This window comes from Silurus meridionalis, chromosome 23 (genome assembly GCF_014805685.1).
Source record: "Silurus meridionalis isolate SWU-2019-XX chromosome 23, ASM1480568v1, whole genome shotgun sequence".
NCBI lineage: Eukaryota > Metazoa > Chordata > Actinopteri > Siluriformes > Siluridae > Silurus > Silurus meridionalis.
The window spans coordinates 12,919,606-12,941,825 of record NC_060906.1 but is presented as its reverse complement, the minus strand read 5'-3'; the positions used below and the strand labels follow the sequence as shown (position 1 = coordinate 12,941,825).

General features: G+C 36.6%; 1 protein-coding gene across 2 annotated transcripts in view; it reads left to right on the top strand.

The window, feature by feature from the left end:
• Positions 1 to 22,220, top strand: part of kcnh5a (potassium voltage-gated channel, subfamily H (eag-related), member 5a) — a 76,989-nt gene that overhangs the window by 20,755 nt on the left and 34,014 nt on the right. For both annotated transcript variants that reach the window (XM_046836168.1, XM_046836167.1), the window contains 2 exons: positions 4,869 to 4,949; positions 7,983 to 8,412. In XM_046836168.1, the coding sequence (XP_046692124.1) occupies positions 4,869 to 4,949; positions 7,983 to 8,412 (511 nt within the window). The remainder of the gene's footprint in view (positions 1 to 4,868; positions 4,950 to 7,982; positions 8,413 to 22,220) is intronic.

The window sequence follows — 22,220 nt, the reverse complement described above, 5'->3', positions numbered from 1 at the left end:
CAATAAAAGCTGGAAGATTACACTTATTGGATAAATCATGAATTGAATTGAGATTTTGTTCCCACATATTTGACTTAACATCCTTCAGAGCCAACCAAACCATCGCAAATGTCTTATATGGCATGCTGGCTGTATGTTTTACTCACTGTCCTAGAAAAAAAAACTATATAATTATTTATTAGTGTTAGTTTGTAAATATTTTTTAGTCCAGCCTTGTTACATATATGTATAAATCTCACATTGTTTTGTTGTATTTGGGAGTGTGTAAAAATAGAAGATTGTGGAGCTTGTGCCCAGCTAGGTATTAAGTAAATTTTACATGGAAGACTATAGTGAAAGGCAAAAGCATGCAGTATTTTTGTAACCTGATCTAAGTATTTTATTTGTAAAAAAAAGTAGTAGTTTAATAAAAACAAATGTATTTTATTTTTCTATATTTTCATCATGTTCATACTGGTGAATGGACACATTTAAATAATTGTATCATCCGTTCATTCATTCATTCATTCATTCATTCATTCATTCATTCATTCAAAAAAACAATGATGATATGTTTGTTGAAAAACAACATACATACTGTATAGTGGCCTCTTGCATGCTTCTTGTGAAAATCAAAAACTTCTAAACATCTAAGCAACACAATCTATATGCAAGATATACTGTATGTGGAAACTTTAAAAATGTGTGCATAATATCCGCAAACTCAAATCTCCATTTGCTCTCTTTATATCCAAGGAGAACTGTACATTAAATAGAGTTATCCTGACAGTGGCTGAAGGCAAATTGTTACCTGATTTACATTAGATAAACTTATAACCAACAATTTTGCTATAGGCCTTAAATTATTTACTAAAAAATTATTAGCTATTATTGAATACATTTATTCAAAATTAATTAATGAATAAGCTGAACACTGAAACAGAATGACTGACTGATATGACAGAAAGCACCAAAACTTAAATAACTCAAGTAAAAGTTAATAACAGGTATCGTTTCTCTGATCCACGTGTGGCTTAAAAAAAGCCTTATACCCTATAAGGACTGATTATGTACTAACCATTTCCATTATCAGTGTCTAGAACTTAGAAAACAGCTACAGGTTATGTAAATGAAAGGTTATGTAAAGCAATGAAGTGTCAGTAAAAAAAAATGCATTAAATAAAAATCACACTAGGCACAATTCCAGTGTATTATGCTGAGTTCATGCATGCCTAGTGCATTTATATACAACTCTGACAGTGTGCTACTGTGGGTCACCTGGAGCAAAATACAGTGTGATTCTTGGTTCTCATTATTATTCCTTTCACTAAGCTATAAATACACACAATGTTATACATAGATAATGCAAACTTTACATCTTCCTCCCAGTCTGCATCATTTTCGCGGTCGCCTTGGTAACAGGCGTCATCTCCCATCATGCTGATGCCATCAGTGTACATACAGCTCAGCAACAAGATGAACGCAATAAAGCCAACAAATTGCAGTGCACTGGTTTGCAATAAAGAGCTTTGTCGCTGTGGCATCTGGGGCTCTGTCTGCATGACTTAATCAATCTGATGTGCTTAAAGTGCAATAGACTCTGACACAACGACTGGCATGCAGTAGCGTGTACAAAGTCAGGCTGTTCACAGCTATCTCTGGATCTCTATTGCTTGGCTGAAGGCTACAGGTGCAGGAAAAGCCAGACAAATATAACAATTTATCATTCTATTATTTTGACATTGCAGCAAAATACTTCGGGGTGCATATCTAGCATCCAGTAACATGACAATGGTTAAATCATTTTGTCACATTTTCCTTAAGAGATTGAACACATTTTTGTCTGGGAACAGAGCAAAGAAATGCAGGTTGTACCACAAAGTGCAAAATTTTACCAGACACTCTCATTAGAGTCAATGACTGATTGCATTACGTACTTTGTAACAACTTATTTTATTTGTTAGTCTTTTTTTTCTTTCCACTAACAACAATTTTTTTGCAGATGTCACTCATTGTTGGGCACGTTGTAATTTATTTTTTGTATGTAATTTCATTGAGTTAGGGAATAGTCATCATATAATTTATAGTAGAAAATATAAAGTTAAAATACACACCCTTGGAAAAACGTTAGAAACTTGCTGATTAAAAGATTTCAGCTTATTTACAATATATTCATATGTGTTACAACCTGTATATCTCAAAAATGCATTATACTTATTATTTAACTTCCTGTAGCACTGCTACCTAACAACTATAAGGCCCAGGATTTGATCCTGAACTAGGGTTTGACTCCATGTGGTTTTTCACACATTCTCCATTTGTTCATGCAGGTTTCCGTTAAATTTCCCCCTGGTGTAAATGAGTGTGTATACAGGGTGCCTTTTGATGGCTGGCACCATCCAAGGTGAATTTTCCTGCTTTGTGCCAGGTGTTACGGGAAACAGTCTCACCAGGAGAAAAGTGTTTGACCATTTTCTCAAATAATTCAACTCAGACTGTCTGTTTTATAGTAGAAGATGTTCTCTCTTCTGAGTCTAGATTATGTATATAGAACATTCTACACAGAATTCCCTTAATGCACCAAATTAAAGCACAAATTCTTTGACTTAATTTGACATTTCAGACTGTGAATGGTGAATTTAGTCCAATAATGTATATCTATATTATTATACTAACATAGTTTGTTTTAAAATAAATTGATTAATTGACAATCTATAATCAAAAAATGTAATAAATTAATGCTTTACCTGTATTTTCTTTGTTATTATTTTAAGATTTATAAACTACGTTATACAATTCAGTCCACTACATTTTGCATGCATTTGAGTTTGAACAACTTTTTAACTACTAGACTTGTAATTGAAAAAAGTAGTTAACTAATCATAATTGTAATACTAAAAAAAAAAAAATGCTGATTTAAAACATCACTATTTTTAGGTTGTTTAATTTGTTCATCAGCAAAAAAGCACTGAAACTATGCTTTAATTAACAGCTATTGCATTTGTAACAGAGGCTACAAATTAAATTTCCAGGTTTTTATTGCTTTTTAGGCTAAACTGTTAATAAAGAAAAGAAAATTAACAGTACAAAAAATAACATTGTGTATCATCATGACATTATTTAATCATTATTTTAGAAAATGCAATGTCTACATTTGCATTTGGAGGGGTTTTTCATCCATTTTCAACTACAAATGAGTCTGAAACAGAATCTTTGAGCTGTGTGCTACCTGCGACTCTGAAAGCAAAATATTTCAACAGTTTGGGTCAAAACGGAATTCACTATGCTACAGGCCAAAGGTTTTAGTAAGTTTTAAATTACAACAAAAATAACCGTGAGAGGAATTCCTTCTGGAGTCTCATACACACTTCTCCACTTCATGCAATGTGATATCAGAGTGTTAATGGTATACTAATCAAAAACAAAAAAAACACATTTTCCCAGCACGGTCTTGCACTGGTGACAGTAGAATTGGCATATTTTAAAACTGAAAAAGTACAATTAACCTACATTCTTTACTTAACTCACCCAGGATTAGTGAATATATTAGGTGACTAGACTTTGGACTTAGTGTGCGTTCATAAAATCGTTCTGATCTTTCCCATGGTGTCCAAATGAAAGGAAAGACATGGCCAAGAGCAGGCTAAAGAGAATGTAAGAGTGAGACAGCTAATATGTTAGAAATTGTTTGAAATTAAATGGAGTACCCTGCAGAAATATGCGTAAAGCTTTCAAAAGATTTTGACTATAAAACACGGAGACTCGCGGAAGTGAGTGTATCTTTGTTTATTAAAACCTGAATCAAATGATTTGGATATGCTGTGACTACAACACATGCTATAAAAATGTCACATCCTGGTTCGCCGCTTGTGATCCCGCTGCATTGTGTTCCCTCAGTTTATAACGAGTTGTCAGCTTCATCAGCACACTTGTTGAGTTGACAGGTGTTATGTGCAGCCACCGTGTGTTGCAATGACAGACCCACATTATGCTCATTCCACACTAGCCCTTTCTCATAACCTGCCCGATCTGTTGCTGATGAATATAGAAAGGTCATGTCATGCACATGTGAACACTGACTTTATACATGTTAAAACAGGCTCTGGGCTGGTTGCACAACACATAGCTTATGTCATCTTCCTGGCATGCAGCTGTCAGATCCTTGCCTGAAATTGTGTTCTATTCTCTTCTCCAATGCACTACATTTCTGGCTATCCAAACATTCCTAGAAACTGCCTGAGGTTATTTTACTGATGTATTAATCATTTCCACTGCTCCCATTTGAACGGTTTCTTTTTGTTCACTGATTTGTGTTATTACATCTGGGGCATCAGATACTTTCTAACATCCTCTCATGGTCACTCAATAAAATCCTACATATCAGGGCAGATAGAATACATTCTTCCTGTAGTAAGATTTAAGTTTCTCCAACAAACACAAAGCTACCTGGAACCTCTGTGACCAGGTGGGATTAATCTGAGATGTGTAAGAGTCTGAAGTTCTTCATACTGGCTACTTTTGTGAGAATATGCATAGTTGAAGGATGTGCTGAGTTCATCAGTACAGGAGCTAAAGAAATCCTCTACTTTTCATAGTCCTTAGTATAAAATTACTCTTTGTTATAGTAGAAGATGTTGGATTAGACATTACTTGGACACAATGGGACACAATATGGCTTTTCCTCTTAGAACTACAATAATCAATGTTTAAAGTTGAAAACTTGTGACCACAATTTATTATTTTTTCTTTCTGAAGCATTAATATTCTGTTACAATGTTCTAACTTTATTTATATGCAAGTATCCCATATATGCAGGCTAACTAACCACATTTTGCTTGTTTGACTTCTCTGACCTTCAGTAATGCTTTTCATTATTTCGATTATTTCAGGACTCCATCTCTGACTCCTCTGCAGTGGGCCACATACCATCAGCACGGAACGGCACACGCACAGAAGATTCTTTGCTGCCGGTAATTCACTATTCTCTCCTTGTTGTTATTGTCGTGGTTGTCTCACCATTTCTTTCCACCACCTCCCTGCAGCGTGCAACTTTCTCTATGCTTCGGCTTATTGAGTATGGAGGCATTTAATGGTATTGTAATTTTATGCTAATGATGTTTTGAACAATTCACCCATGTGTTTGTTTGTCTAAAGTGATTTTATATGCGAGGCAATCCAAATTAGCCTGCCGCATTAAAACTGTGCTCTCTAAGAAGGCACTGCAGGCACCTGCACTAACACACACACACACACACACACACACACACACACACACACACACACACTAGAGCTATTACTGAAGCAGTGTGACCTGTTCTTGTTTGGCACAAGCTTCATTATTGCAGAACTGTGGTTGGTTGGTTGCTTGGTTGGATGTCATATGTGGTGAATATGGTTGAATGTCAGATTTTGTTTTTATTAAAACCAAATATCCTAATAATTGAACATAACAAATTTGTGTGTTTGCTTTGTTTGTGAGAAGGTTAAATATGGTTACCACAGTATGTAAATGTTTAGTCCATTTTTCTGGAATCTTATTAAGTAATAATAGCTGTTTAAACATGATTCTACATTTAAACTATTTAAAGTAGGGAACTCTAGGAGTCCATGGAGTATAGCAAAGGGTCAATGAATGTATTTAAATTATGTTTTTCTTTTTAATTACTTTATTACTTTAATTATTTCTTTTTAGTGTATTCGACTTTTCACTGTATAGATTTAACTTCAACTACAATATGCTTAAAACAACCTGGCCTATAAATAAGCTCATTTGGACCTTTTAGAGTCTGTTGTTTGAGGAATAAAAAGTGTCATGGCTCCGAAATATTACCTTGTAATTTGTTACAAACATAAATTACGAGTCAATATTTTATCAATACTTTGAACAAGTTGTAACAAACGGGTATTGCACATTTTTCAAAAAATTTCTTAACACAACATAATGAGCAATAATCACCAATGCCCTTATCCTTTTGTCATCATGATAGCACAAATACAAACCAATTCTGTACAAACCCCCTCACAGTTTTTCTATTCCAGTTCTCCAGGCTTAAATCAGATCTATCTAAATCAGCTTCCTTACTGGGAAAAAAATAACATTGTTGCAGTTTGTAAATGCTAAGCATGCACAAATGCAAATCAGATCTCTGAATGATAAATTACTAGGCAGAGTTCCCACTTCCATTAAAAGATTCATAGGATGAATAGCATGCACACGATGATTGGCTAGCAGAATCAATGACTGTCATGTGCTAACAAAAAAAAAAAACTCTACACACAACCTTTTTTTATTTTTACTCCCTGGAAAAGACTGGGAAAGTTGCTACTTTTGCATGTTTGAGAATTTGCCCTCATGATTATGTGACAGCTAGAACAAAAAAGCATCGGACTATGGTAGCGTTAATGCTAATTAAAAATGTGAGGTGCATACTGGGGCAGCTATTTATAAATAGTTCCAGGTTGACAGTCTGCCACTTGCTAATGCTAATGAAGATGCATCAATTAGCGTAGCTGCTGCTAGGTCAGTGGTTTCCACTGTTATCCCAATAAATCTTGTCAGGTACATGGAACCTAGTATTACAGGAAATGCAGGGATTATGTTTTATTAGCTGGAAACCGTTATGCTGTCAGCGTTTAGTCTTTTAGAGTAGGCAAAAAAATTTGAGCAAAAATTTGAGCAAAACATTTGATTGAAATACATCGTCATAATACGGCTTCTTTTAAACCTATTATTTACATTTGGGGGAGGTTGGCAAGTGATTTTTAGTTTTTGTTTTGTCTAAGGATTTGTTGTTTTAGTCTGTGTGGGTGTACCTGCTTTTTTTCTGCAAAAAAGTTTTAAACCTTTCCTTTTGCAACACGTTGGTTACCTACAATAGTCCAGTTGCTGGTTATTATTTCAGTTTCAGTTTTCAGACTATTGTACAGAATATACAATGTTTGCCTGAGCTTGACTGAGAGAAATTCTGTTCATTTTTACCGAAGCAAGCATATATAAAAGAAACCTGAATCAATTATGCAGAACTCTCACACACATCAAGTAAAATTCCAATCAAAAACTGTCATAGTAACAGTGAATAAAAAAAACAGTGCTGTAAAAAAAAAATGCATAAATGACTACAAATCAGTATGGAGTTATGAGGATTTCTGGAGTAACAGCATCGAGTAGGTATTATAATAAAGCCTGCTGTGCATGAGATGCATTGTTAAATTTAGACTACTAAGAATTGTTTCAGGTCGGTGGCTACTCTCTGACATATCAACTTTATGATGATCCTCCTGTTTTCTCCTACATGAAGGAGAAATAGAGACTTTGATGTGACTGGAGAAGGGGAAGTGCTGCTGTCTATTACAACCTCTGCTCTCCTTCTTCTCTGGGTTGAAAACACTTAGATCAAAGTAACTGTAGGCAAAAGATGGTTAAACCTTTGCTCAAACTAAAATTATTCACAGATAAAAGATCTAGAAGACACTATAGCTGCATAAAATGCCCCAAATCCAAAGGTTCTCACAATATAAAATGTCTTCTGGCTGGTTTGTATGGACCTTATAAATTGTGGAGATTGCTGTAGCTTATAGCTCTGTTCAATCTTTGTATGAGAGGCATTCAAGTCAAACCGGGACATTTAATTTTATGTATGAAAATTAAAGCTAGCATAACCGTACTATATGCAGTAGCATGTGGCTGGTGTGTCCTTTTACTGCTAGTCTGCGCACATGTCGCTGGCCAGTCCAGAGACCGTTAATCAATGATGAAAGAAGCAGGCTATCTTAGGATGGTTCAAGCTTTCTGTGCCGATTCTTTCCAGGCATTAGTTAAACGCTGGGATAAGTGTATAAATGTAGCAGGGAAATCGGTCGAAAAATAAATGCAGTTTCCACTCCTTGATATTTGTTCTTTTATTTTAAAAGTCCTGGTTTGACTTGAACGTCTCTTGTAGTTACACAATACACATTTCACCATTGTGTAAAAAATCTGTAATTTTGCTGTTTGTACCTTACAGGGTCTCAGCAGCCTTTTCAGCTCACTCAAAGTGGTACGTTTGCTGCGTCTGGGCCGAGTGGCTCGTAAGCTGGACCATTATCTGGAGTATGGCGCTGCTGTTCTAGTTCTCCTTGTCTGCGTATTTGGCTTGGTGGCTCATTGGTTGGCCTGTATCTGGTACAGCATCGGTGATTACGAGGTCATTGATGAAGTCACAAACACCATTAAAACAGACAGCTGGCTCTATCAGCTAGCAGTCAGTATCGGTACACCATATCGGTATAATTCCAGTGGATCAGGTCAGTGGGAAGGAGGACCCAGTAAGGACACCCTCTACATATCATCACTCTACTTCACAATGACCAGCCTGACTACTATTGGGTTCGGCAACATCGCTCCTACTACGGATGGCGAGAAAATCTTCTCTGTGGCCATGATGATGGTGGGCTGTAAGTATTCTTCAGTGCTTTCCTTTACTTTTGGAGTTCTTTCCGTTACTTTTGGCATAAGGAGGAATTTCTTAATATGATTGTTATAAACCAATAATGTCTTGGTTATTACTTTATTAAGTAAACATATAGATCAAATCAAAATAAAGTTGCACCTATGCAGACTTAAATGAAATGAAAAACAAACCCCTCTTATCTACATTGAATAGGCAAATTATTATTCAACATATTTAAATGCTTCTAGAGCCCCCCTGTGCTGTTGAACTATAAATATAGCAATACAATATTATATGACTTGAATTTGAAAAAGTTGAACTGTGGTTTATTGTAAGATGATTGATATTACCATAGTCCGTCTGAATACTTGATTGAATGAAATGTCTTCCTTCAGATTGGTTCAAACTGACATTAAAGTGTCAATGTTGGAAATGTCTATGGTACTGTATAAGTGAGAGAATAAAAGGCAAGGTGTGTGTTATATAATATTAATACTCCTCACAGAGGCAACCACCCTCTGCATAATGTCGGGTGGGTCTTTGCCTCTTTACTTTGATTTAAAATCATGTAACACATCTAGCTGTGGATTATCCCTTACTTCGAATGCAGTAGTATGAGGAAGTTGAATTAGCTGTCAGTGATTAGCTATTAGATAAATCTATATGCATTAATCCTAGCTCTACAAATGTTGATTTAATGGATAACAAGAAAAATGATCAGATAAGATAAACAAAAACAAAAAACAATGAACCATCCATGATTCTAAGAGCTCACACACACTTTCATTTGAGAATTCCAACAGTGTCTTTCTTTTGTTTGTTTTCTGTTTTTTCCTTAGAGTCATTCTTATTCTATGTCTACAGGGGTGGATGATAAGGATTTTGTGTGCATGTGGGGTTCTGTGTGGAAAAGCAACAACACTAAACTTGAGTGATGTAATAAAAGATGCTTCCTCAGTGACCACCTTCACACTAATGAAAATAACCAGCTTATAATTAATTATAGTACTGTTGGATATTTTGGTTAACTAAATCTGCACTGCAATTCAATGCAAGCAACAAGGAAAGAAGAAGTGTGTGTGAGCTGAGTAAAAAGAAGTGTGATGCTCTGTGCTCCAGGCAGCCTCGAGGTTTCTTCATAGACAATGGACGCTTCCATCCATGGATGCATCTGTTATGCCAAGTCATTTTTTTTTTTTACAGGAAATACAGTTGCCAATACCAAACTATAATTAATAGAAAGGACAGATAATATGTCTAAGAGAATTGCATATACATTACATGTGGTCACAGTTTTTGTTACAGATGTTTTCCATACACCCCTTTGTGGTGTGACAGAACACATACATGTGTTGTGCCAATTCCCACATTTACAATGGACTTATGGGAATCACCTGAAAAAAGTACTAGCTGGTAGTCAGGGATGGGCAGTATTTATGATAAATGCATGTCAAATACGTATTTCAAATATAAAATAGTATTTTGTCATTTGTATTTGATAGGGTTGGTAAAAATGGCTTCCTATTTTGTATAAAAAAAAATTAGTGTTTTATATTTTTTATAGTCTTAAAATACTGTAAAATTATTTCTAAGTAGTCTACATGATGACATCATAAAAATGCAGCCTCTGATTTATATTTATGATTAACCATAAAATGAATAATTATTTAGATTGAGTAAACTAGTTGCTATGAATACAGGTGCCATCACTTGTAACTAAGTAACTAAATTAGAATAAAATGATGAGTCATTCGCAAACTGTTAAATATTAAACTGTTATGAATATTTGATCTGTTCACTGGTCAATATGTCTGTTCATATGTCAGCTTTATTGCATGACTCGGCCAGAGAAAAGTTGTTGCTATCAAACATTGTTTACTTAATCAGCTGAGTCAATGTAATGGTAAAGGAACAGATCAAATAGGCCATTTGATGGCTCCCTTGTAAAAGTATTTTTTAGTATTTAAAAAAACCCAAAACTACAGTAGTTTATTTGGTACATGGTGTGCCTACTGTATGTTGTAGTTTATTTTGATACACGTCGTTAATGTATTTGATATTTTATTTTAAAATACATTTTTTTTTATGTATCTTTGCCCTGGGTCTAAAATCTAAACTGCTACTGGCATGCTACATTTTCACAACAGCTTGCTATAGTTTAATGAGCTTTGTTCTAGGCTTTGCTGAGTGACTGAACAATGAAATCCTCTGAAATTTGGATAGTCAGAGGATTGGCAGTAAGCCATTGTAGCACATTGTTCTACAAGTCTGCATAATTTTTTCTCAACCTGTTCACCTGTTTATTATTATTATTATTATTATTATAATTATTATTATTGTCTTCTTTTTGGGAAGAACTTCCTTTATATTCACCAGAATTATCTTTACCAAGTGTTTGACATCTTCCACTACCAGTATCATCATACCTGACACCGTCTACTGTTCAATTCCTTGTGCAAAATTAATTCTGTCCTTTCCTCCTTCTATTGCATTTTTCATGTCCATTTAAGAAAATACTATTTGTTCTCTCCAACTGCCCTTTCTCTGCCCAAATGACTGTTTCTGATCTTTCAATCATCTCATTCCTAATCTTTTTTCCTCTCTCTCTCTCTCTCTCTCTCTCTCTCTCTCTCTCTCTCTCTCTCTCTCTCTCTCTATTTCAATTTTCAATCTTTCTCTGCCTCCTCATTCAACTCGCCTGTGCTGTCTCACCAAGTTAAGCTGTATATGAACTGATTGGGCTTGGCTGCACAGGTCTGCACCTTAACTGTGGTGATGAAAATGCTCATCAGGCCATTCACACCATCTCACTGTTTCTGCTGGCTCTTTTGGGAGCACCCTGTTGACTGAACAATCATAAGCACAGTGGGATATGACTGGCCCTGAGCTTCATTCCTGATTACTGTAATTGGGTACTACTGAAGTGATGGAAGGTGTAACAGAAGTCATTTCTTGTTTTATATGTTAGTCAGAGTCCGGTCGGTTTATCCAGTTAGTACATCGAATTGGGAGAGACAGATTCATGACTTTCATTGTCCAAGAATTGCCCAGGAGAGCATGCAGTCTTTTTTGGTGCTTTTCCATTTCAGTCAATTTCTTGGTAGTGCTCATAAATCAAAAGAAAGTATGGGCTTGTTAATTTGGTGCCCAACAGCGATGCATTTCCTGTTAGTCCTGTTAAGCATTGATCTGGCCAGAAGTCTAGGGCATAGCTTGGCTAATTACAGTTCCTGCCCCACCTCTCCTTATGGACTTGTTAACATCACCCACTACATTTCCAATAAGCCATGTCATGAAGCCCCGAGCCACCTCCTGTTCAAAAAGAGCTTTGTCTCATCTTTATGTCTGATGGACCAGAAGCAGGGAAATCAAGTAAGTAAATTGAGCTAAAAATATATGTACATAACAAAAAAGTGTGAAACAACTGAAAATATGTCATATTGTAGGTTCTTCAAAGTAGCCACCTTTTGCTTAGATTACTGGTTTGCACACTCTTGGCATTCTCTTAATGCCTACTTTGAAGAACCTACAATATGACATATTTTCAGTTCAATTTTTTGTTATGTATATAATTCCACATGTGTTAATTCATAGTTTTGATGCCTTCAGTGTGACTCTACAATTTTCATAGTCATGAAAATAAAGAAAACTCTTTGAATGAGCAGGTGTGCCCATACTTTTGGTCTGTACTGTAAATAAAAGCATATGGACAATCAATGGACAATACTATTGTAATTAAACTTGGATATATTCAAGTCAATGTGCAGCTTGTATAGCAGTGCAGATTTACTGTCCTATGAAAATAACTCAACATACTGCCATTATTGTCAAAATAGCTGGCAACAAAAGTGAGTTCACACCCTAAGTGATAACAGCTGTACGCCGTGTAACCATGCAAAGCCACATGTCCTATTCATCATGTTCATGTTTTTTTCTGCTTGACGGGACCAGAGAAATTTGTGTATCTTGGGAGCAGTTAAAATGTGGTGCTTTGAGTGAAATTCTCTCATACTGACCAATGGATGTTCAACATAGAACTCTCTAAGGATTTAAGAATTAGAATTGTTGATCTCTAAGATGCCGAGGCTATAAGAAGATCAGTAACATCCTGAAACTGAGTTACAGTACAGTGGCCAGAGGTTTTCCAAAATGAGTTCCACTCGGAACAGACCTCGCAAGGGTCGATCAAAGAAGTTCAGTCCTCGTGATGTGCGTCAGGTGCTTCAAAAAACATGCAGGAATTACTGGAACCATGTCCTGTGGATAAGATAAACTTGTTTGGCTCAGATGATGCCTAGCATGTGTGGCGATGTCCTGGTCAAGCATTATGTTTGTAGCATCATGGTCTGGGGCTGCATGAGTGCTGCTGGTACTGGTGAGTTGCGGTTAAGTGAGGGAAACATGGATTCCAACATGTACTGTGACATTCTGATGCCCTCCAGTCAGAAACTCAGCTGAACGGCAGGTTAACAACCTAATAACAACCCCAAACACACCACTAAGATGACAGCTGCCTTGCTGAAGATGATGGAGTGGCCAAGTATGTCATATTGAGCATCTGTGGGGCATCCTCAAGCAGAAGGTGAAGAAGCACCATGTGTATTATATCGAGCAGCTCAGTGATGTCATTATAGAAGATGTCTAAGATGGACACAGTTTTGACATGTTCACTTAGAGTATACTCACTTTTATTGCGAGTTATTTTGACAATAATGGTTGTATGATGAGTTATTTTTAGAGGACAGTAAATCTATATTTCTATACAAGCTGGCCATTGGCTATTCTAAAATATATCCAAGTTTCTTTCCATAGTAATGTCCCTTAAGAAAATACACAAAATTTATTTTTGCTGAAATGTGAGTTGTGCACTCACTTTTATGAGATACTGTATATATGAATTAGATTAGTCCAAGATGTGTGTAAGAATATGAAGGATATGTAAAGACATAAGAGATATATACATTTACAATATGGATATATATATATATATATATATATATATATATATATATATATATATATATATATATATATATATATATATATATATACTGTATGTACAACTGTACAATACATTCTATAAATTTACGATTGTATAACATTTTGATTCAGAATGTACACAGTGGAGCAGAGCTACATAATGATTACTGGCAGTAGAACCAGTAAAGCATCAGTGAGCCATGACTGTCCAAGCGGTGGGTTCAGAGTTCAAAAGTGTGATGGTAGATGGAAAAAAGCTGGCTGTGATCCTGTTGGTTCTGGTGCTAATGTTCCTTCTTGATGAAAAAAGTTAAAACTGGGATGTGAGGAGTCCCTGATGATGGTGTATGCTCTGCGCAAACATCTGCTGTGGTGAAGGTGCTCAATGGTGGCTAGTTATGTGCCAGTGATGCATTGGGTGGTTTTGTCCATCCTTTGCCAGGCTTTCCTTTCATATACAGCCATACCACACTGCGATGAAGTTGGTTAGGATGCTTTCGATGATGTAGTGATAAAAGCTCAATAAAATCCCAGAGGAAAGATAACCTTTCTTTAGTCCCCTAAAGAAGTATAGATGCTGCTGTGCCTTCTTAGTTGGAGCTTAAATATTATGGTGCCAAGACAAATCCTCAGAGATATGGACTACCAAGAGCTTAGAGCTGGAGACCTTTTCTACTTTGGTTCCTTTGATGTAAACAGTGATGAACGTGATTGAATGAATTTTGTTGTCTATAGGGCTGTTAACAATAGACATTGTAGTAAAGCAAGCCAGAGGCAACAATAGCCACGTTTACATGTGCACTTTTTTGTCATTCCGATTGAAAGATTCGGTGGGCTGTTTAGATGAGACGTTATCTAATCCGATATGTTGTGTGCCTGTTTACACGCGCTTTAAATCGGAATGACTCTGTGACATGGGCGCATTAGCCTTTGTCCTGTTTGCCGCAACATGAAGTTCCATTTTTTCTTATTTCTTTTTCTATTTTTATGCAAAGTGTTGCTTTTAATAAAGCAACAGCGCAAAATAAAGGGGAAGACTGTTGCTGGAAGGTCTGAGAAAAAGACGTGCGCAGGAAGAAGAGTTTTTGGTGGCGGTGTGTCCATTCAGAGCATCTCATCACCCCTCCCTCCTCCAAAAAAGCAAAAGCATGTGGATGAAGGTCCATAGTAAGGACTGGTGGGAACGGGTTGTATTGCTGGAGTTTAGTGACCTGAAATAGAAACTAAAAACTTTAAAGTCTTTATCCTGTTTCGGATTTGTTGGACGGTATGGTCTGCACCAGCTTCTTTACATTTTTCACAAACGTGTTTTGCACAATTCCGTATTTCTAACCTTCCTGCCATCCAGCCGCTGAATTATATTTAGTTCCTTTGGGTATTTAATAAATGTGTTGTTTCCGTTTTTTGTTGTTGTTTCAGTTAAAATCCAGTTTGATGTTGCCGCCGCCATTTTGCTTTTTTGACCCCTGACCTCCTGACGTGATGATGTACACGCAAAGTAATTGTATTAACTATTTACATAGCAGAATTTGTATTTTTATTCAGTTTATAGAAAGTTTTTTTCCACCCCTCCTCAAACCGATTACAATTTCATTCGGTTCAGGCATTTTTATTCCGATTGAGATGTTTACATGGAGTATTTTCATATCATTATTGTATGAAGTTTAAGAAAAGGCAAGGCAAACAGTACTGAATAAGTTGGAAAAGGTGTCCAATATGAGCATATTGTAAATAGGATTTCTGAGTGAGCACAGGTCAATCATAATTAGAGCAGAAGTTCTTAGGCACAGCTCCATAGTATTCACTTGAGATTATCCACGTTAGCAGGTATGCATCTCTAAACTGTTTTCGAGAAGTGCAGGGTATCCACATGGGACCATTCACACCAGAAGCAGAAGGTGGGTCACAAGTGCAGAAAGCACCAAGCAGAAATGGAGCATCAGGATAAATTACAGGGGGCCTGGTAAAAAGGGCTTAGTTCAAAGTCAGCAAAGTATTAATTTTGTGATATTTGCTTAACTTTTACTTTAATTACTTAATTAAACCCCTATTTCATGCAGGTCCATGTAACAGCTAATGTTGAGCTTTACAACAGGGAGAATGCACAGAATTCAAGATGTAACCCTTTGTCCTTCTTACCATTTGGTTCCTAATGTGCCAATTACCACACACCATATTGAGCTATTGTACAACAACTACTAATCAAAGAAGGTAAAGGCAAAGACATGCTTCTTCAGGGACATGCCAAACCAGTCAATCCTATCTGCTTTTTTCCACATACATGAACTCAAAGGCACCCACGATTGGCTTGCATTACAGTGACTGAGAGGGGAGAGGTGGTGTAGTATCCCTCCCACCCAGAGAACATTGCCAATTTCCCAACTTCCTTTGGTCCAGACCACAGATTGCTGTTGGACTTTCAGAAAACAAACTTGTGATCTTCCTACACTTTTCTGTTGCAGCACTCAGGAGCTAAGTAGGTGTCACCACTTCTGTAATAAAAATATTGCTTAGAAACTGAAACAAATCACTAAGAGTGTATATGAGCATGTATGCTAGATACCACAAAGATGTGTGTGTTCTATGTGATGATTCTGTAAATGTGGTCTGATTGCTGTTTGTTGCTTATTGGACATGCTTTGTATATACAATTATTGTTAAAATGTATTTGTAAAATGTAATAATTATAATATTTAATCAAAAAAATTAAGATTAAAAACTCAATATTTTAAAATAATTACAGCAGGCTTACAAAAATGTTATGCAGCATTTATTACAGGAATTGTTTCTGAGCCAGTTGAGGCTAGTATAAAAGTGGTCAGTGGGATTTTCAACATTTCAACAGCATATATATAAATATAAAAGCAGACATGGGCCTTGCTCTGGGGCCCAGCAGTGGCAGCTTGAGGCGACCTACTGATCCTACTTATGACTTACTGATCCAAAGTCCAACACTGAGCTACCACTTTTTCTTTTTTGGGCTTTGATCCAGGTGGAATAGCATTGACAGTGGTGTCATATTGGAATGAGATTGTAGATTCATGCATCCTATCAGTCTTAGATAATTACAGATTCAAACAGATTTAACCATCATTTGGACTGATATTCTAACTTACATGAAAATGTAACTTAAAGTGAAGCTTTGTCATCTTTTTTCCATAAAAAATGTATTTTAAGGAGAAACAAAAAGTTAATAAACTTAATTAAATAAGTGACAATAAACAATTAAATACTGTTTGGCAACTTTTCTGCTCAGCTGTATTCATATGGTTTATTATGGATATGAGACATTAAAAAAAGAAGTAACTATTGCTATCTACACAAGTGTGTGTGTGTTCTTATAACACCACCTGTGAGAGTATTATACTGTGATATACTGTAATGCATTGCTCAAATTTTATGTTGGCATTAATATATATTAGATTTAATCCCTCCCATCTAATAAACTGACCAGCCATTTCTATTCAAACTCATAAGCTCTCGGGATATAGAGAAACCCAGAGACTGCTGGGTAACTACCTTGGATCTGTAATGCAGTTTCTGATGCAGTTTCTGATCTTAAGCCAAAAATATTACTACAAAAATAGATTTGTTGAGTTCCCTTACTTAATTTGAAGCAATAAATGAACAGTTTTGAAATTTAATTACAATACTTTTTAAACTAGATTATTTCCTATACCATGTTCGGAATATAGATTCCAAGTAAATGGGACCACACTTTTTGCGGAAGGCAATTTGGTTCTTTTGACTCTAGGGCCTTTGAGAGCATGCAGTGTGTTATCTGACCTGCCCTGTACATTTGCTCATGTTATGGGAAATCACTGTGTTTCAATTTCCCCTTTCGGTGTACTGTGCGTGTGGGGGAGTTCATTGCGATGTGGTGTGTAGACATTAAGTTGTGGCTGGAGACACTGGGGTTATTGGACCGAATGAGTCAAATAAGACCAAGGAATCCACAGGAAGTGCACTGAAGGATGGAGACGAATAGAGATGCTGCGTTGGGCCTCTGGGTCTAAGTGGTGTGTCAATGCTGCGTATTGATCTGTATTGTGCTGCAGAGAGAGACGATGTGGTTACTGGGGGAGAGGCATTTACAGGAGAGTGAGATTGTTTGTGAAATTACAGAGAATAGGATATAGGCTGTAGCTTATTGGTTTATTAACCAGCAAAAAGAAAAAAGAACAAAACACAGTATATGGAGTTCTTCACCGTGGGGAAAAACTTGGTGTGAATAAACAAAACAGCAAGACATTGCACAAGACACAAACATGTTTTCGCATTTTAATTTAATTTAAATTTTCACAGCATACAATGGATTAAATACATTTATACAAACACCCCAACAGCACAATCGAAGCTTCCCAGTGAGATTAGTGCTTTTGCACATTGTATAGTATAGCTCCGGTATATATGCCATTGCTTTCCCTTTTTGGGTGAATGATTTTGTATAATGGAACTTGTATAATGGTTGTTTCAGCTGGTCTAGAGACTAATCTACACTCAAAGGTCAAACTGGACTGAGTGATTAGTCCATCTCTAATGACCTTGCTTATGTGGCTAAAGTGCATTCCAATGACTCCTACACCCCTGAGATATAACACTACATTTGTCCAAATGCCTGTAAAGGTTCTTCTTCAGCAGATCATCTTCAGCAGATCATCCAAAGATGTAGAGATGTATCCTCTACATCTTTCTCTTCCAAAGTAGCCACCTTTTCTCACCACATCAATAAACCTCCTTCTTGCCCTTCCTCTTTTCCATCTGCCTGGTGGCTCCATCCTCAGCATTCTTCTTCCAATACATACTACATGTGCGTGGCTCTTATAAACTTTTTTTTTTTTTTTTAATCCTGTCCATCCTCATTACTTCCAATGAAAATCTCAGCATCCTTAACAGAGCTGCTCCCTCCAGCTCCAACCCTTTGTCTTCTAGTCAATGCCACTGTTTTTAAACCATACAACACCACAGTCCTATAAACTTTCCGTTTCACCCTTCCATCACAAATCACTACTGTCACTCTTCTCCACTCACTCCACCCTGCCTGCACTCTTTTCTTCACTTCTCTAACACACTCTCCATTACTTTGCACTGTTGACCCCAGGTACCTAAACTCCTCCACCTACACCACCTCTTCTCCCTGCAACCACACCACTCCATGGTCCTCCTGTCGTACCTTTTTCTAAAAATGATGTTAAATGATCTGGTTAAAAACTCCACTGCCATCTCTCCTAAACATCTCCATGCTTATACTGGTATGTTATCTGGTTCAACCGACTTTTTTTACTCTTCATCCTCTAGATCGCTGCTCTCACTTCCTTCTTACTAATCTTATCCACTTCCTGCTTCCCCATCTCCACATCATCCAACCTTCTCTCGCTCTCATTTTCCTCGTTCATCAGCTGCTCAAAATACCCCCTCCATCTTCTCAACACACTCTCCTCACTAGTCAACACATTTCCATCTCCATCCTTTATTGCTCTAACTTGCAGCACATGCTTCCCAGCTCGGTTCCTCTGCCTGGACCAATTAATCTGCCTGTCCTTCTCTTAAAGCTCCTCTTGTGCCATTTCCTTTGCTTTTGCCACATCCCTCTTCACATGCTGCCGCAACTCCTTGTACACATGCCGTCTTTTCTCATCTCTTTCTCATCTGCCGATCCCAATTCTGTTTTGCCAACATATTTCTCTTTGTGTTCCTGCACTTCCTCTTTCCACCACCACGTCTCTTTGTCTTCCTTTCTATTTCCAGATGTCACACCAAGTATCTTTCTAGCTGTACCTTATCACTTCTGCAGTAGTTGCCCAATCAACAAGCACCTCTTCACCACCACAGAGCCCCTGTCTGACCTCTTCTCTGAATCTCACACTACAGTCTTCCTCCTTCAGTTTCTACCATCTTATTCTTTTTTTTTCAGTTCAGTCTCCTCTTCTTCTTTATCTCCAAAGCCATCCTACAGACCACCATCTGATACTGATTGAAACTAGAACTCTTTATGTGCATTGATATCACTGTTAAAAGTCTTCACTTTGACAGCATTATATACAGCACGGATCATGTTCATGTTACCACAAAGTGTGTGAAATGCTCCTTTTTGTATAATGTTTCCAATTGACCTTAGTAAGTAAGTTCACATCTTACATCATCACCACTACATGACTCTGGTATGCTGGAGTTACCTTATGTCAGCCTGAGAAAGTGTCATGCCAAAAAAATCTGCATCAATTAAGAGACCATGAATTAAATTTGATTTCTTATTCAAACTTGCAATTAATTATGAGCATTGATAGCTGCTGGAATCAACCTTTTTGTTATTTATCAGAACGAATTAGTGTAGGCATCATATAAACCTGTGAACAACAATTTTCTATTATTGTGAATATTACTTTATGATTAATGAACTGTAGAGACATGCATGCTATTACAAGCTGGGTTTGTTAAATTATGAATTCTACACCTTCTTCTGTATGAAAAAAGCACTGAGTTGGTCACAGATATGACCAGGTGACATGGTTGTCATGTTCTTTTGGAGATATCTGCTTGAAAGGGGTTAAAGACAAGAGGGAAGTAATGTTGGGAAAATAAGTGCAGGCTGGTAGAGAGAAGAAAGGATGATGGACAGAAATGAACTTGGGCTGCAGGCTGTGCTGTAATTACTGCACCCGGGTGAATTAAACATTCTCCTTGCAGGGCGCAGGCATCCTTAGTACCCATGCTAAACAATGTTTTTTTTTAGCCATTAAATAAAGTCCAATGAAGAATAAAACTACATTAAGACTGACACTAGAGGCTACACGTGTCTAATTGTTTGGGCTGGCAAGTGAGCAGTGATGTACACTTGTTCTTAAGAGGCTTTGTGGAAGAATGTCTTCAAGGCATAATTTTGGAATGATTGTGCAACAAACTTTTAAGTGGCTTGGTACTCTTTTTTTGCTGATATTTATGCACGGTTTGTCAAGTCAAGTTTATTTCTATAGCGCTTTTTAACAATGGACATTGTCTCAAAGCAGGTTTAAGAATTCTGTTTAATGTTTGTCTTTGTGTTACACACTGGGGAAAAGAACCACTGTCAATTAGCATCAGATGCAGTCACTTAGATAAAATATACTTGAATCAATTTTGGTCGATGCAGTAAAAACTGCTGTAAGCATACAGCAATTTATACAATATTCCTAATTCTTAATCTCAGTACCACTAATACACTCTCAAATAACTGAGATATTGTGAGAGAAATGCATTAGGAGCAAGGAAGTGAGCATCTCACCTCATATACTGAGGAAGCGAGCTAATTAATAGGCCACATAACAACTTTAATGCATTATGCTTTGCCCTAAACCAATATAGTGCTTTACTTTTACTGTACTTTTTTGGATATGGTTAATGCATATGTATCTAATCTATCAGGTTCATGTCATGGGCAGAGTTAGACAAGCTAAAGCATATTAATTTAAAAGGTAAAAGACCTGAGTTTCACCTGTCTGAATGAAAAACGATTGTTAAAGTTAACCACTCGTTTGACTGTGATGTGTAAAATAGTTTGCTGAATCACATAATAGGATTCATACATAAACAGTTAGAGTGTAATATTTCTACTTCTCGCATAGTAGAAGTCTCTACAACAAAGCTAAATATAGCCATTGTGTGCCTCCAGTCCCAGGAGTCCCAAAAATATAAAACGCACTCTCACTGATGATTAATTGAGGACAGAAGAAAAAATATCTTTTGCTTCACTTGATGCCGTACTGATTTATGAAATAGCTCATTTTAAAGCATGTAATAGTGCCTTTTAATGACAATGGGACTTGTTATTTCCTCAGAAGAATGTGTGAACATCTTCATTAAGTGTGATTTCTTCATTTTGCTTCTTTGAACTTTTGCCCTGTTCTCAGATTTATATCTTAGCTAAGTATTACTGGATTTTTTATAGCTGACGTTTATTACTGCTGTGTTGCAATAACGTCTCATTATATTTGTGTCTGCTGACAATAAAATGAATCAAATCTAAATCTCCATTCAGTCTAAAATTTTGGAAACACCGCACACGTGTTTTTGATATAGGAACAAGATTTCTTTATTAGGCATGTAAAAGTAAATTGGGTTTGTTTTTATTTATTTAGTTGTTTATTTTGTGACATTTTGGCCTAGGCAGTATTTCACTCTCTGGTTATAATAATCTATGCATTATATAAAGATACTGTATCTGTGTGTACTAAATATCATGACAAAGAAACCAGACTGTATTGAGGTGAGCCAAGGATGCACCAGTAAGCTTAAAAAACTGCTCACCCTGCTACCAGTCTCAAAGCAAGGAGTTTGGAAAGAGGAAAAACTCTCAGCAAGACATTTTTGTGGGGTTTAGTGTGGTTATATCATGCTGTGCTCAATAATCATTTTAGCATTATTCAGCAATTTCACATCATGCATTCTTTACAATTTGCCAGCATTTGACCATGCAATTTTGCCACTCAAGGTGTAACACAAACATACCACCGCCTCTAAATATGCAGTTAATGACTTCAGTGATAAAACCTAATGGGCTAATTTTGAAAAAATGTAGCGGCTGTTACAGTAAAGGTAGAAAACCGCTTATAAAAATCAAAACCATAACAAATAGCCAATCGATAAATAGTGTTGTGCTGATGTGCTCACACTTTTAATGCTTACAAAATTGATACATTTTTTTGTAAAATTTGCAGTACACACACACACACACACACACACACACACACACACACACTGAACTAGTCTTTAAATAATTTACGATATCCCAGGCTCAAACATCCTCATGTCTATATTTGGAGGTATACGTTTAATAAGATATGACCATTTTTAATG